This window comes from Onychostruthus taczanowskii, unplaced genomic scaffold (genome assembly GCF_017590055.1).
Source record: "Onychostruthus taczanowskii isolate IOZ18803 unplaced genomic scaffold, ASM1759005v1 scaffold1, whole genome shotgun sequence".
Lineage (NCBI taxonomy): Eukaryota > Metazoa > Chordata > Aves > Passeriformes > Passeridae > Onychostruthus > Onychostruthus taczanowskii.
In genome coordinates, this window is record NW_024496525.1 from 3,626,265 (window position 1) to 3,639,249 (window position 12,985).

General features: G+C 39.6%; 1 protein-coding gene across 1 annotated transcript in view; it reads right to left on the reverse strand.

Moving 5' to 3' along the window:
• The window catches only part of INO80 (INO80 complex ATPase subunit), a 64,664-nt gene that overhangs the window by 51,149 nt on the left and 530 nt on the right, over positions 1-12,985 (reverse strand). Inside the window, exons 2-6 of the mRNA XM_041395710.1 lie at positions 6,017-6,202; positions 4,605-4,771; positions 4,439-4,506; positions 2,222-2,383; positions 363-483 (exon numbers count right to left, since the gene is read on the reverse strand). Of these exons, the coding sequence (XP_041251644.1) occupies positions 363-483; positions 2,222-2,383; positions 4,439-4,506; positions 4,605-4,771; positions 6,017-6,159 (661 nt within the window). The 5' untranslated portion in view covers positions 6,160-6,202. The remainder of the gene's footprint in view (positions 1-362; positions 484-2,221; positions 2,384-4,438; positions 4,507-4,604; positions 4,772-6,016; positions 6,203-12,985) is intronic.

Here is a 12,985-nt window from a genome sequence, read left to right on the forward strand (position 1 = left end):
AACTGCAGCAGGTACTGGATAAGCTCTTAAACTTTTCAAGGACCTGTTTTGTTTTCAAAATACTCTTGAATAAATGGACCATGATATGAAACAATGTATATGAATTCCAAACCGCTGAATAAGGTCCACAAAGAAAATCTTAAGCCATGAACTCTCCAATCACACACCTTTTTTCCACCCTAGCTTTCTAGAAGCCAGACAATAAAGCACAATATTTTCTGAAGACATTTTTCGTTGCCAGAACTTGGTATTTTCCTGCAAAACCCACAAGTTTTGAACATTTATGTTTAATCAAAGGAAATAACATAAGACAGAAGTTAAACCACAGCAGCCATTTAAAAGCATGAGGTCAGTGACTTTACCTTTTATTTTCTTCTCTTCTTTAAACTTCTTTTTCTTGGGCCCTAGCAGGTGGCGCTGCTGCTCGTAGTAGGGGTCGTAGGTAGAGAGCAAGCCCGCACTGTAGTACTGGTACTGCTGCAACTGAAGGGGAGAGTGAGCAGGTAAGAGACGGCCCCCAGACAAGCTCAGATCCTGAACATACAGAAGAGATCAGGAAGCATGCACTTCTCTGTATCTGCATTCGTTACCAACTATCAGTGCCTGAAGTGCTCCCAGGGCCGGCCTCCAAGTTCTGCACTGGGAACCAAGCCCACCTGGTTAATAAGTGCAGTGAAGGTTGCACTTTTGAAACACACTGCTCTGTCTTTTCCATACAGGTGCTGCCCAGCAAGACAACACATTACATGAAGAGGTCCAGTTATGGACCTAACATTTATTTTGCCTGCATTCCCAAATTACATATATATTCTACTTTATCATTCCAAAGGATGTAAAAGGACAGGTTTAAAGAAAAGGCATTTAAAAGATTTCCACAAGAACAAAAAACTTGAACACTCGGGATTGTCAAGTAAAAATACAGCTGCCTCAGCATATTTTCCTCTAAATTATGAAAAATGCAGGTATATTCCCAGCATCATTCACATGAAGCAGCGAAGAATCCCACACAGGTTACACATAAACAGGCAAATTAAAGGCAGTACTGCTCAGAAATTAACTAATTAAAACCTAAGCATACTTTTAAATTAATAGAAGATTTTTGAAAAGTGAGATCACGAGCATAAACAGACTTTTCTGATATATGATCCTCTCCCTCCATAATTGTGTACTGCTGATCTAACTATACACCCACTGGTTACTTTCTCTGGGTATTCTTTCTTACAAGTCTGAGAATAAGTATTTGTGTAAAATCTGACAAAACTATGATCAGTGTAAAAATATGGTGTATGAGTATTTGTGTAGCTATGCAATACTTCAAGAAGCTAACACAATATTGGTTCAGAGCTTCACAAATAAACAAAAAAAAGAAGTAGAGGGAAGCAAAGACTTGTGTGGGAAAATATTTCTTTGCTCTTCTGGAGAGATTTGAAAAGAATATAAAACAGGAAGACAAATTTTAACTTCAGACACATTCTCAGATAAGAGAATATGATAACCTCCTTCACCTAAGACTTTCTGCTGCAGTTCAAATCAGCAGTGAACATTTCTGCAAAAGCCCTTATAATTTGAAGAAATACATTATTAGAATCAAAGCAGCCATGGAATTTGGCATACTATTAGGAAAAATGCAAAAACGCAGCAGACTATTTTCTTCTAAAGGAAAGAAAGATAATAGCAAAAGAAAATCCAAAACAAACAAAAAAAAGGTAAAAAGAAAGAAAAAGAGTCAAGTAAAACCTCAAATCATGACAGAAAATGACAAGGTAGTAAACTAGGCACTCGCTTTCAAGACTGTAAACATCACCTTAATATTCATCACTTCAATGATGACATAAATACACTTGAATAGCAGTTACTACCTGTTATTACAGTTTAACTCACAACATCTCCATTTTCATATACATCGCATATGTATCATCCAAATCTTGCATTTTAACACCCAGTATTTGCTCTAGTGACTGGGACAGAGCACTGTGAAAACTATATATAAAATGTGCCAGTAGTAATTACATACATTACTGACAGATTCACAGCATTTTCATTCTATGTATGTAACTGATAATCCTTGTCTAAAAGTGCTATTAGACAGTTACTGTCTACAAACAGTGTATTTTCCAGTTCACAAAATTATGACTTTTGGTAAAAACATAAGAGCAGTTAAAACAATGCAGTTAAAGGAAAGAATAAAAATCAATAAAATGTAAAAATTTTGACTTTTTACCTCTTTGTCTTTGCTATATTTAATTTGATGCAATTTCTTATACTTGTGTAACCGCAGCATATCGTGAAGTTCCTCCCTTGAAAGAGAAAATTCTTCTTCCTCCTCTCCATCCTCATCACTTGGTGAATCTGTGTCACTGGAATCATCACTCAGAAGGATACTCTAACAAGAATAAATGGGAACTAATTTAACAATCCCAAGTCCCTGTGCTAAATTGTTTATTTATGCAAAGCACTCTTGAGCCCTTACCTAATAAAGGGGTGTGGACCTCACCCAACAATGACACTTAGCACTAACAAAGTGTCCATCAAAAATGACTCATAGAAAATAGTTTTCTGAGGAGCAGACCTGTATAGCAGCGAATTCAATACACATTTTCTGATTTGGAGGAAAGTAGTTTGTGACAGTTTCATCATTTTAGTCCACTTGGTCTGTTTGTGGTCTCAGAAAAGCAGCAGTGAGAAAAGCCAGGATAACAACAGGAGTATTTTGTGATGTGCTGTTTGCAGGCGCTTCCCTACCCCATTTGTAGTTCGTCCCGCTATTTTACCGCTTCTACCTGCATCGGTTTCTGCAAGTCTGGCTTTTGTTCGACCTCTTGGCAACATGTTTTGCTAACTTGAGATGGCTACAGTGAAAATGCAAAGACAGCATAAAGCCACCATTCCGCTCTCTTCTGCCATCCTCGCTGAGACCTTGTACAGCATTCAACTTAAAACCAAATTTTTAGTCGAGGCCCAAATCTCCGTTTAATACATTTTATAACAGATTAGTTTAATTTGGACAGTGTACTAAAATTAATTCAGATTCTGAATGTAAACTAACTGCCAAGTCCACCACTAAACTGCATTCCCATGTGCCACATCCGCATGCCTTTTGGACACCTCCAGGGATGGTGATTCCAAAACTTCCCTGGGCAGCCTAACCATCCTTCCCAGTGAAGAAAATTTTACTAATATACAATCTAAACCTCCCCTGGCACACAACTTGAGGCCATTTCTCTTGCCCTATTGCTTGTTACTTGGGAGAGAAGACTCATCCTCACCTCACTACAATCTCCCTTCAGGGAGTCCCCCCCAAACCTCCTTTTCTCCAGGCTTAATACCCCCAATTCCCTCAGCTGCTACTCCTAAGACTTGTGATCCAGAGCCTTCCCCAGCTCCATTGCCCTTCCCTGGACATGCTCCAGGAACTCAGTGTATTTCTCATAGTGAGAGGCCCAAACTGGACACAAGGTTCGAGGTGTGGCCTTACCAGGACACCAAGTACAGGGGGTCAATCACTGCCCTGGTCCTGCTGGCCACACTATTGCTGATATAGGCCAGGATGCCACTGTCCTTCTTGACCACCTGGACACTGCTGGATCATGTTCAGCTGCTGTCAACCAGCACCTCCAGGTCCTTTTCTGCTGGGAAGCCTTACAGCCACGCTTTCCCCAGCCTGTAGTGCTGCATGGGGTTGTTGTCACCCAAATGCAAGACATTCTCTTTGTTGAACCTTATGCAATTGGCCTTGGCCCATGATCCAGCCTGTCCAGATCCCTCTGCAGAGCCTTCCTGCCCTCCAGCAGATAAACACTGCCACCCAACTTGTCTGCAAGTAACTGTGGGTGCATTTGATCACTTCAGTCAGATCACTGACAAAGACAATAAACAGGACCAGGCCCAGTACTGAGCCCTGGGGATCACCACTGGAGCTGGCCACCACTGTCTGGGCCCAGCCATGCACACAGTTTTTCACCTGGTAAACAAGCACCCATGCAAACGTGAGCAGCCACCTTGTCAAGGAGCATGCTGTGGGAGATGGTGTGTCAAAGGCTTTACTGAAGTCTAGACAGACATCCACAGCCTTTCCTTCATCCATTAGGCAGGTCACCCTTTCACAGAATATGATCAGGTTGGTCAAGCAGGACACAACTTTCATAAACCCATGTCGGCTGGGCCTGACCCCCTGGTTATCTTGCACATGCTGCGTGATGACACTCAAGAGGATCTGCTCCATAACCTTTCACAGAGCACCAAGGTCAGGCTGACAGTTCTGTAGCTCCCTAGGCCCTCCTGCCAGCTTTTCTTGTAAATGGTCGTCATGTTTGCAAACTTCCAGTCAGCTGGGACCTCCCTGGTTAGCCAGGACTGCTGGTAAATGATTGAGAATGGCTAGGTGGGTAACTCTACTCACAGATTCCACAATAGCTGCATTTCTTTCCAACATTCTTACCTTCAGCCACTTTCTGCTTTTCTTCAGTTTGGAAAAATTATACAAGCTCCCTTTTTCAGACTTTGGTTCTGTTTACAAAAAAAAAAAAAAAAAAAAAGTTTGTAAGAAATAATGCTTTTCCAGACCAACCCAAAGAAAGCAGAGATTCAAACTAGTACATGGCTACCTGGCTGGAGTACTCCATTCAGGGAATGTGTGTTCAGCATCCCAGAATTCCCTGCTCCAGAAGACTCCCCAAGCAAGGAGTCTGGAGGCTCTTCCTTAACTTGCATCAGGGGATCCCCAGACTGAGGCAGCAAAGGATTGTCATCCAATCCATCTTCACTTTCATCACTGCAAGAAGATCAAAATGACAATGACAGGAGAATATTCAAAAGAGAAGATGCCCATCCAGCTTTCTTACATATGAGCATTTGTCTAAAGGTTTGAGAATTGAGACTGCTTCAGATGTAATTTTACACATTAGAAATATTGCTGTTAATAATTTGCCATTAACCCCTTAGCAATAGTTGATCATGAGATCAGCCTGGCTATGTTATCAACCTGCACCTCCAGTCTTTAACTAGGTGTGTAGTTTTAGAAGCATGAACTATGCAAGTCAAACCAAAGCACAATATTGTCATATTCATTAGGACATGTAAGAATAGCAGATATACCTTTTCTAATCCTTTTATGGGTCTTAATACATGCTTATAAATATATTTGTTATCTGTTGCCCATTCCATTAGCAGTTTTGTAACTCAGCAATACCAAAACAATGATGAAATTACACAATTAATTGTTTTGGGACAGAAACACACATTGATGATGCCTCATTACTACAACCTACACGAATTCTGCATCTGACCAAATCTTTCCATTTTCTTCATGACTAAAGGCTGCAAGTGTCCCTGAAAATCTACTTAGGGCTTCCTCATTCTACTTTTTGCAGACAAAGAAAGTTTTGGCCACTCTGCTACAAAAAAAAGCTTTAAAACTTTGTACTAATTTGTATATGAGCTGGTAGCACACTGTATTATCACTACGAGAGAAGCACAGTCCAAAATCCTTCATACAATCATAGAATATCCCAAGTTGGAAGGGAGCCACAAAAATCTTTAAGTCCAACTCCTGGCCCTGCACAGGAGAGTCCCCAACAATCACACCATGTGCCTGAGAGTGTTGTCCAATAGCTTCCTGAACTCTGTCAGGCTGGTGCTGTGACCACTTCCCTGGGGAGCCTGTTCCAGTGCCCAACAACCCTCTGGACAGAGAACCTTTCCCTAATATCCTACCCTGACAAAACTTCATGCCATTGCCTCAGATCCTGTCAGTGGTCACGAGGGAGAAGAAATCAGAAAAGCTTTGTTTCAGAACTCAAAACTAATGCTAGATTTATTATTAAATTTAATAGTATTTTTTAGATTTCCTCTTCTCTAGGCTGAGCAATCCAAGCGACCTCTCCTCCTTTAAAGCGGAAGAGTTTCTAATGAACAAGTCACTGATAAATCCTTAATAAGGTGTTGGCAGGGAACAATATTATAAAAACGCCTGTCTTTCCTTGGCACTCCCAATAGAAAGTAGAAAGGCTTTTGGTACCTGGATATACTCCTGTTGAAGATGGCAGACGTCTGTCGTAAGAACTGATCCAGTTGCAGAGCTTTTTCCAGGTATTGCAGATAGAGGGGTTTTGCCAGCTCTGAGCAGCTGCCATCCTCCCTGGCACCCAGCTCCGAGGCCATAGAACAAACTTCTCCTCATGCACAGGTGCCTGTGAACACACAGCTGTAAAAGGAAACAATGGCTATCAGCACCACAACTCCTCTGAAAGGAGAAAACAGATCTACAAGACAACTCTGGGCAAAAGCGTAGGCTGCAGTTAATAGGTATAGTAAACAAACAGAAATTGCCATTCAACTTTCCACCACAGTACTACCACAGCCAAAAACTAGATTCTTAGTTTTTTGGTTTATGACTTTGTCATTGCTGTTTGATAGGAACAAGCACTGTTTTAACCTAGTATGATAATCCAAGTGGTGACACAGAAATTCAAAGTATTATGAAGGCAGTCCTCAAACAACTAAAGTAAGCTTTCATCATTATTAAAGATAACATGTTTAACCCTGAACAGAAGGCATATATACACATACATATATATACATATATATATATATCTGACACCAAAAAGGAAAAATTACTAAAAATATTGTTCCTCTGCTGTTTTCATCATTCACTTCACAGCTGTAGTCTACTGAATACTCGTAATATTTCTCCTTTACCTTACAGCAATGCCCTTTCAGCATTGAAAATATAGCTGTTACCTGTTGGCAAACAAGCTACAAATACTTGACCAAAAACCCTTTCCTTCTTAAGTGCAAGTGTTATTTTATTAAAGAAAAATAATACATAAAAAGCAACTTGCAGCATACTTTTTTATATTTACAAATTTAGAATGTATTCTAGCATTATGTTTTTCCACTAGTAGCAACTGTCCACCTAATTTTTTTAAATTTGTTCTCTGGATTTAAGATTCTTAATAAAGCCAAATGCATCCCCCTGCAATATTTGCATACTACATACTCTAGAAACAAAGGTATCAAAACATTTTATTGCTCTGTCAACTGCAGTTTTCTCTTCTTTCAACTACAAAGGATGTCATAACAACTGTTACAGTAATAGCTCTGTCAACTCATATTTTACTTTTCTTTGACTACAAAAGATACCATCACTGTTATAATAATAGTGAGAAAGTTACGTGGTTTCCAAAGTTAGAGTTGTTACTGTATAAATCAAAGTGCTGTCAAGATCTTAAATATTTACAAAGAAACAAATAAATTAATTAAAAAATATCTTAAGCTTTTACTTCTGATGGAGGACAAAAATCATAAAATGTTTTAAGTTGGAAAAGCCCTTAGAGAACACCTAGTTCCAACCTCTCACTAGAACAGGTTGCTCAAATTAAAACCAGTCAGATTTAGATTAACTGTTCATCTGAAGGATTCTTCTGGTTTCTATAATTTCTTAAAAATACTACAAAACCTGAAGCAAACTTCACATTAATTTATTGAAAGACATATATTTCTTCAATTATTAAATCAGCGAGTAAATTGTTTTATGCTTATGTAAGTGAACATACAGACTGAGTATCCAATCTTCAAGTATTCTCTCTTCACATATACAAATCCAAAACCCAGCATCCAACTTTCTCTAAGACTTTTATCCTCCAAAATTACAGAACAAATTCAGAACTTCAAAGTTACAATAAACTATGGTAAGTGATTCTCATCTTAAGACTAATGGCTGTGCTTGAACAAGAGCAAATTGTATTATTTCTTAATAAATACTGGGTCTTGAGTTAATACTGGGTCCTTACGCACAGAGGATAACCAATAACACACCAGAATTCATTGACAAGGTAACAGCTCTGTGATAAAAATTATTCTTAGACTGAAGCTTTCTACACATTAGGTCTTTGCATACCTGACAGCAACTAAATGACTGACCTCTGTCACGAAATCCTCATTTCCAGCAGAACTCAGCAACACCTGAAAGCTTTCCCTATGATAAGGGTAGCAAGATGCACATTTTCCAGGCAACTTTCATCTACAGATGTCATAGTGCTTAACAGGCATTTGAAACCAAACCAACCAACCAACCAAACTTAAATCAAGAACTGTCTTCCAAGAGACAGGAAGACACAAAATGAACCACAAAATCATTTAGGTTGGGAAAGACCTCTAGGATCATCAAGTCCAGCTGCTAATCCAACACTACCAGGTCCACCACTAAACCATGCCCCCAAGTACCACATCCACACACCTTTTAAATACCTCCAGGAACAGTGACTCAAGCTCTTGCCTGAGCAGCCTGTTCCAAAGCTTGACAACCCCTTCTGTGAAGAAATTAAGTAAAAGGGTTAAAAAATGAGAGGAAACATGAAACTTGTGCCTCTAATGGAAGAGATCATTCATGAGGTGGTAGAAAAGAACACCTTGAAGGTGAAAGAGGTTTTCCTTACCTCATGATCACTAATAAAAATTACATGTATTACGAGAGTGAAAATCTCTCCCTAGTATCATAGCAAAAAAGTATGGTGATTCCTTTTCCCATTCCATTTCAAAATGCATCAACAAGGGCATGTATTATATCAACACAGATAACTCAAAAAAACATGGCATCTTTCACCTGTCTGCTCTTTGCAGAAAACGACATTCCCAACTCAACCTTGCATTTCCACTAATAAAGTCCTCCTTGGCCTGACATAGTATAACTCCTCTGGATTTCATCCATATAAAAAGATACTCTTTTGTTTGTCTTCCTATTTTAATTGCTCCACAAGGCTCCTGTACATACAACATTAATTACTCTTGTCCTTAAAACAGTTACTAGTCTGTATCCTGCCTACCAAACAAACAAATAAGCACAGAAGAGCTTAGCAATAGTCTTAAAACATATTTACAATGCCCAAAAGAAATTTAGTGTTACACAAGTATACTGAATAGTGAGCAACGCAAACATTTAATTCAGCCTTTCATTTATTTATATGCTGACAGTCACAGAGTGCTTCTCTGCTGATCAAAGTAATAATACAAAAGGTAAAGTGACAGACAATTAATTCTCCTTTCTTTCATTTCCACTATAGGTTTTAACAAAGATAGACTTCCAATAGCAAAATCTGACTGAACACTGAAGTGAGAGAAGATAGGAACAAACAAGAGGCACACAGCCTGACCCACTACTGTATGTAACTGTATATGACATCACCAACATACTGCTTCAGTGGATTTACATGGTGATGATATTCATTCCACCTTTCTTTGACATTTTTCAAACAAATCTGTCCTTTTGTCTACTCTGTTTAAGGACAAAACACAGATTTTCAAAAAGATTTCATTACTGATGGTAACATTTAGGTAAAGAGTCATATGTTACAGGCTAAAATGAGCAGAAGCAGCAGAGTAATCCTTGTGCCACCATGACTTTCTTACTGATATATACCAACTTCATGTTAAGTTTCAGTACCAAATTCAATAGCTATTTGCTTTCTCCCTTTCTCTTCCCTAGAGTTCTAACAGTTTAGAAAAACAGCATTCCAAATAGCAATAACAGAAGCTATTTGGAAAGAAATAGCTTCTGCACTGCCAGGCTGGCACTTTAAATCTTCTAGCACTCTTAATCAGAAGTTCATATTGAAGCCATTTAATAGTATCATATGGACCACTAAATTATTAAAAGTACATGTAAAATATCAGCAGGAATGTAATAACTTTCATACCAATTGTATTTTTTTAACATCTAAGTTCAGTTCTGAAAAAGCCTTCCTTATTCTGTTTTAAATCCCGTGCTTAGTTCAATGTTAATGTAGGTGTGGGGTTTCTTCCCTCACTCCTGTTTTTCAAGTCTGCCCATTTATAGCATCCAGTCAGTAAGCAAACACCCCGCACTGGAGAAGAATCCTCCAAGGACATCTGAGAGCAGCTAGGTTTTATAACAAGATTGCTAAATTTTATGCCCACTGACCTGCACCAACCAAACAGCAAAACCATGGTCTCTCGAAGCAGCTTAGCTTTAAAAGTAGATTCTCCCAATGTAAACAAATATCCACTGCATATTTCTGAATGGAAGTCCAGCAAGCTTTGCTTACTGGTATCAAACAGGAACCCTGGAAGTGCTAAGTGCAAGATCTGGCTCTTGTGCCTAGCTGCAAGCTGGACGGGGTTTGCTTTGCAGAGCTGTTTGAAGTAACATTTTTTCATCCATGAGTTTCTTGTATTTTTTCCCTTCAGTTGCTGCCACTTCTACACCTCAGATAAGGCCCAGAGGATTACTTTTTCTGCTCTTTATGACTAACATCAACTGTCATAGTAAATAATGATAACAACTCCACTCCTAGCTGAGGGCACATACACAAACACAAGCTGCCATGCAAGTAAAAGGTGCTGGACTGCAGCTAATGCACAGTATCTCTTCTTAGCAAGGCAAATCAGGGAGGTAAAAGTAATTCAGTCTCCCCAGCCACACTAAGTGCATGGATATGAAGTGTGACTAGCTGGCAGGTGAGCACCAATATTCTTCCAGTATTTCAGCCTACAAGAAGCAGCTTCTTTTATCTTCTCCATCCCATCACTGCAAGCACACTGACAAAACATCCATGTGGACAAAAACCTGAAATCACAGAAACTACGTATTCATCATTTATTTATAGCATGGAAGGTTTTATCTATATAAGGATTAAAACTGGTCAAAATGCAGTCTTCTGTGCCACCTCAGTTGCCTTGCAATTTTAGCAGTTTTCTGGGTTTTTCCCACACATGGGTTTTTCATGCTTTGCAATTTGACACCAACTTATTAAGACAGATTTTCTAAACTTATGCAAATCCCTAAAATACTTTGCCTTCTTGAAGAAACTTAGAACTGAGACATACAGGTCTCGTTGGAGCAGCACAACAGTTAATGCTGTGAGATGTTCCAGTAGTAATATCTCCAGAATAAATCCTGACACAAATATATCCAAACAGAAGATTCATCCAGTCATGGTCTTGTGGAAAACATAGACTAGCACAGTAATAGCAGCTAGGCATATTTTTGTCAGACTTCTTTAAATGCATATTATCTCCAATAGAAAAAAACTGTAGTGGTATAAAAAACCTGAAGAACTATTTTGTTTGAAGGAGAATTACATGCTTTCCTTTTCCCACTCACTTTAGCTTGCTTTGGTAAATGCATAGTTAGACTAACTACAATTTCCCAGAGCTGTAGACCACATTTTAAAGCAAAACATAATTCCCATACAGGGTTTTTTCATGGCAGTGTCTTAAATATAATTGGGATATATAAGACAATATGGCTTTTCAAAAAGCAAATACGAAATTTCACATGAACCTAAAGCCTTCACTAACCTCAAGCTGAAGAAATAAAATTAATGTATATACAACTTAACTCTGAGTTCACACCATTTGAGTTTCAAATGAAAAAAAGACATCTTAATTGCTTTTCTGAGTAATGAAATCTAGGTAAACTAGATCCTTTACTTCGCTGTTCTGCTTTTGTGGTATGGTTTCATATTGTTTTCCAAGGAATGAGACAGCATTTCAGTGATCTGTGTTCCACCTTTTAATCACTTTTAAATACAGAGAAGAGCCAGCAGGGCACTGCCTCTGGATTTTCCAATTCCCAAAAAAACCCAGTTACAGATAGGGCCTAATTTATTATTTAAAAGAAAAACTACACAGCAGTGTATCAGAAGCATATACGTAGCAAACAGCAGAACACCTTCAAACATACTGAACACAAAAGTAGGCGTGTCAGAGCTCTGCTACCAAGTTTAAACTAGCAGAAAAACAAACCTAACTATTTAATTGTTCAATTAGAGTAATTCTTGTCCCAAGAGAGCAGTTAATAGTAATTCATGGAGGCCTCTGACAATGCATTTTTACTCTCTGCTCTACACAGCAGCACCAACAGTTACCCGCACACTTTGCCATTCTGTGCACACAAAATAACAACTGCATGGATATTTTCAGTTTTGTTTGGTTTTTACTCCCTCCACCCCAGACCACGAAAAGGGAACTATGTCCAAAAAAAGCTCTAAGAGCACTTACCATCTAAACCAAGCTAGCATGTAGTCTAGCATGTCAAAGAGCATGCTTATTACCGAATTTACAGCTTATTACGTTATACTCAAATGGAACAAACTTGCTCGTTTGAACCACCAAGAACTGGGAGGCAGTATTTTCAGCAGCTTCAACAATATACATGTGAGAAACAAACAAGAGAAGAATTACAGGCAATATCCTTTAGCCCTGGAAAAAGGTTCAAGCTACAGTTCTATTTCTTGTACTTTTCCCTCACTATCTTACCAATCTCCCAGTGTCACAACACTCTTATACATACACACTAAAGGAGTGACAAAAATGAATCGTTTAAGTTAAAAACTGTTTTGGTCACATACATACAGGGCTTATCAGATGTGCTGTACAAAACCATGCAGTAGACTTGTTTGTAAGAGAAGAAACTAAAATCCAAATTATACACATTTCACTATAAAAAAATAACTTGACTTGAACCATTTTATTCATGCAAAGGCGAAAATAAACTAAAGAAGTTTATTATTATCTGCAACACCACAGTGCGAGAAATCTTCCACAGAAGACGGGCAACAGCGTCAAGAAGTGTAAGGCTAAATCAGGAACAGAAATTGCATTGAGTCACCCAGACAAGTCGCACTGGGCTGTGTTTGCAGTCAAACAGGAGCGGGCTGTGCAGCGCAGCTTTCGGGAAGTGCGCGTTCACAGCACCGAACTGCGTTTCACGGGCACCCGGGAGACACTTTCCATCAACAACGCCACGACTCTGGCAGGCGGCCCCTTCCTGCAGGTGCCGGTGGCTATTCCGGGAGCGCTGGGGCAGCCCGGGCCCCCGCCCCGCCGGGCTCTGCGGGCACCGCCGCGCCACGCGGCCTCACGCACAGGGACGGCCCGGCCCGGGCTCCCGGGGCGGAGGCCGCGCTCCGACGGCACCGGGGAGGGGGGAGGAGAGCGCGTTCCCGCAGGCGCGCCCCCGCAGGCG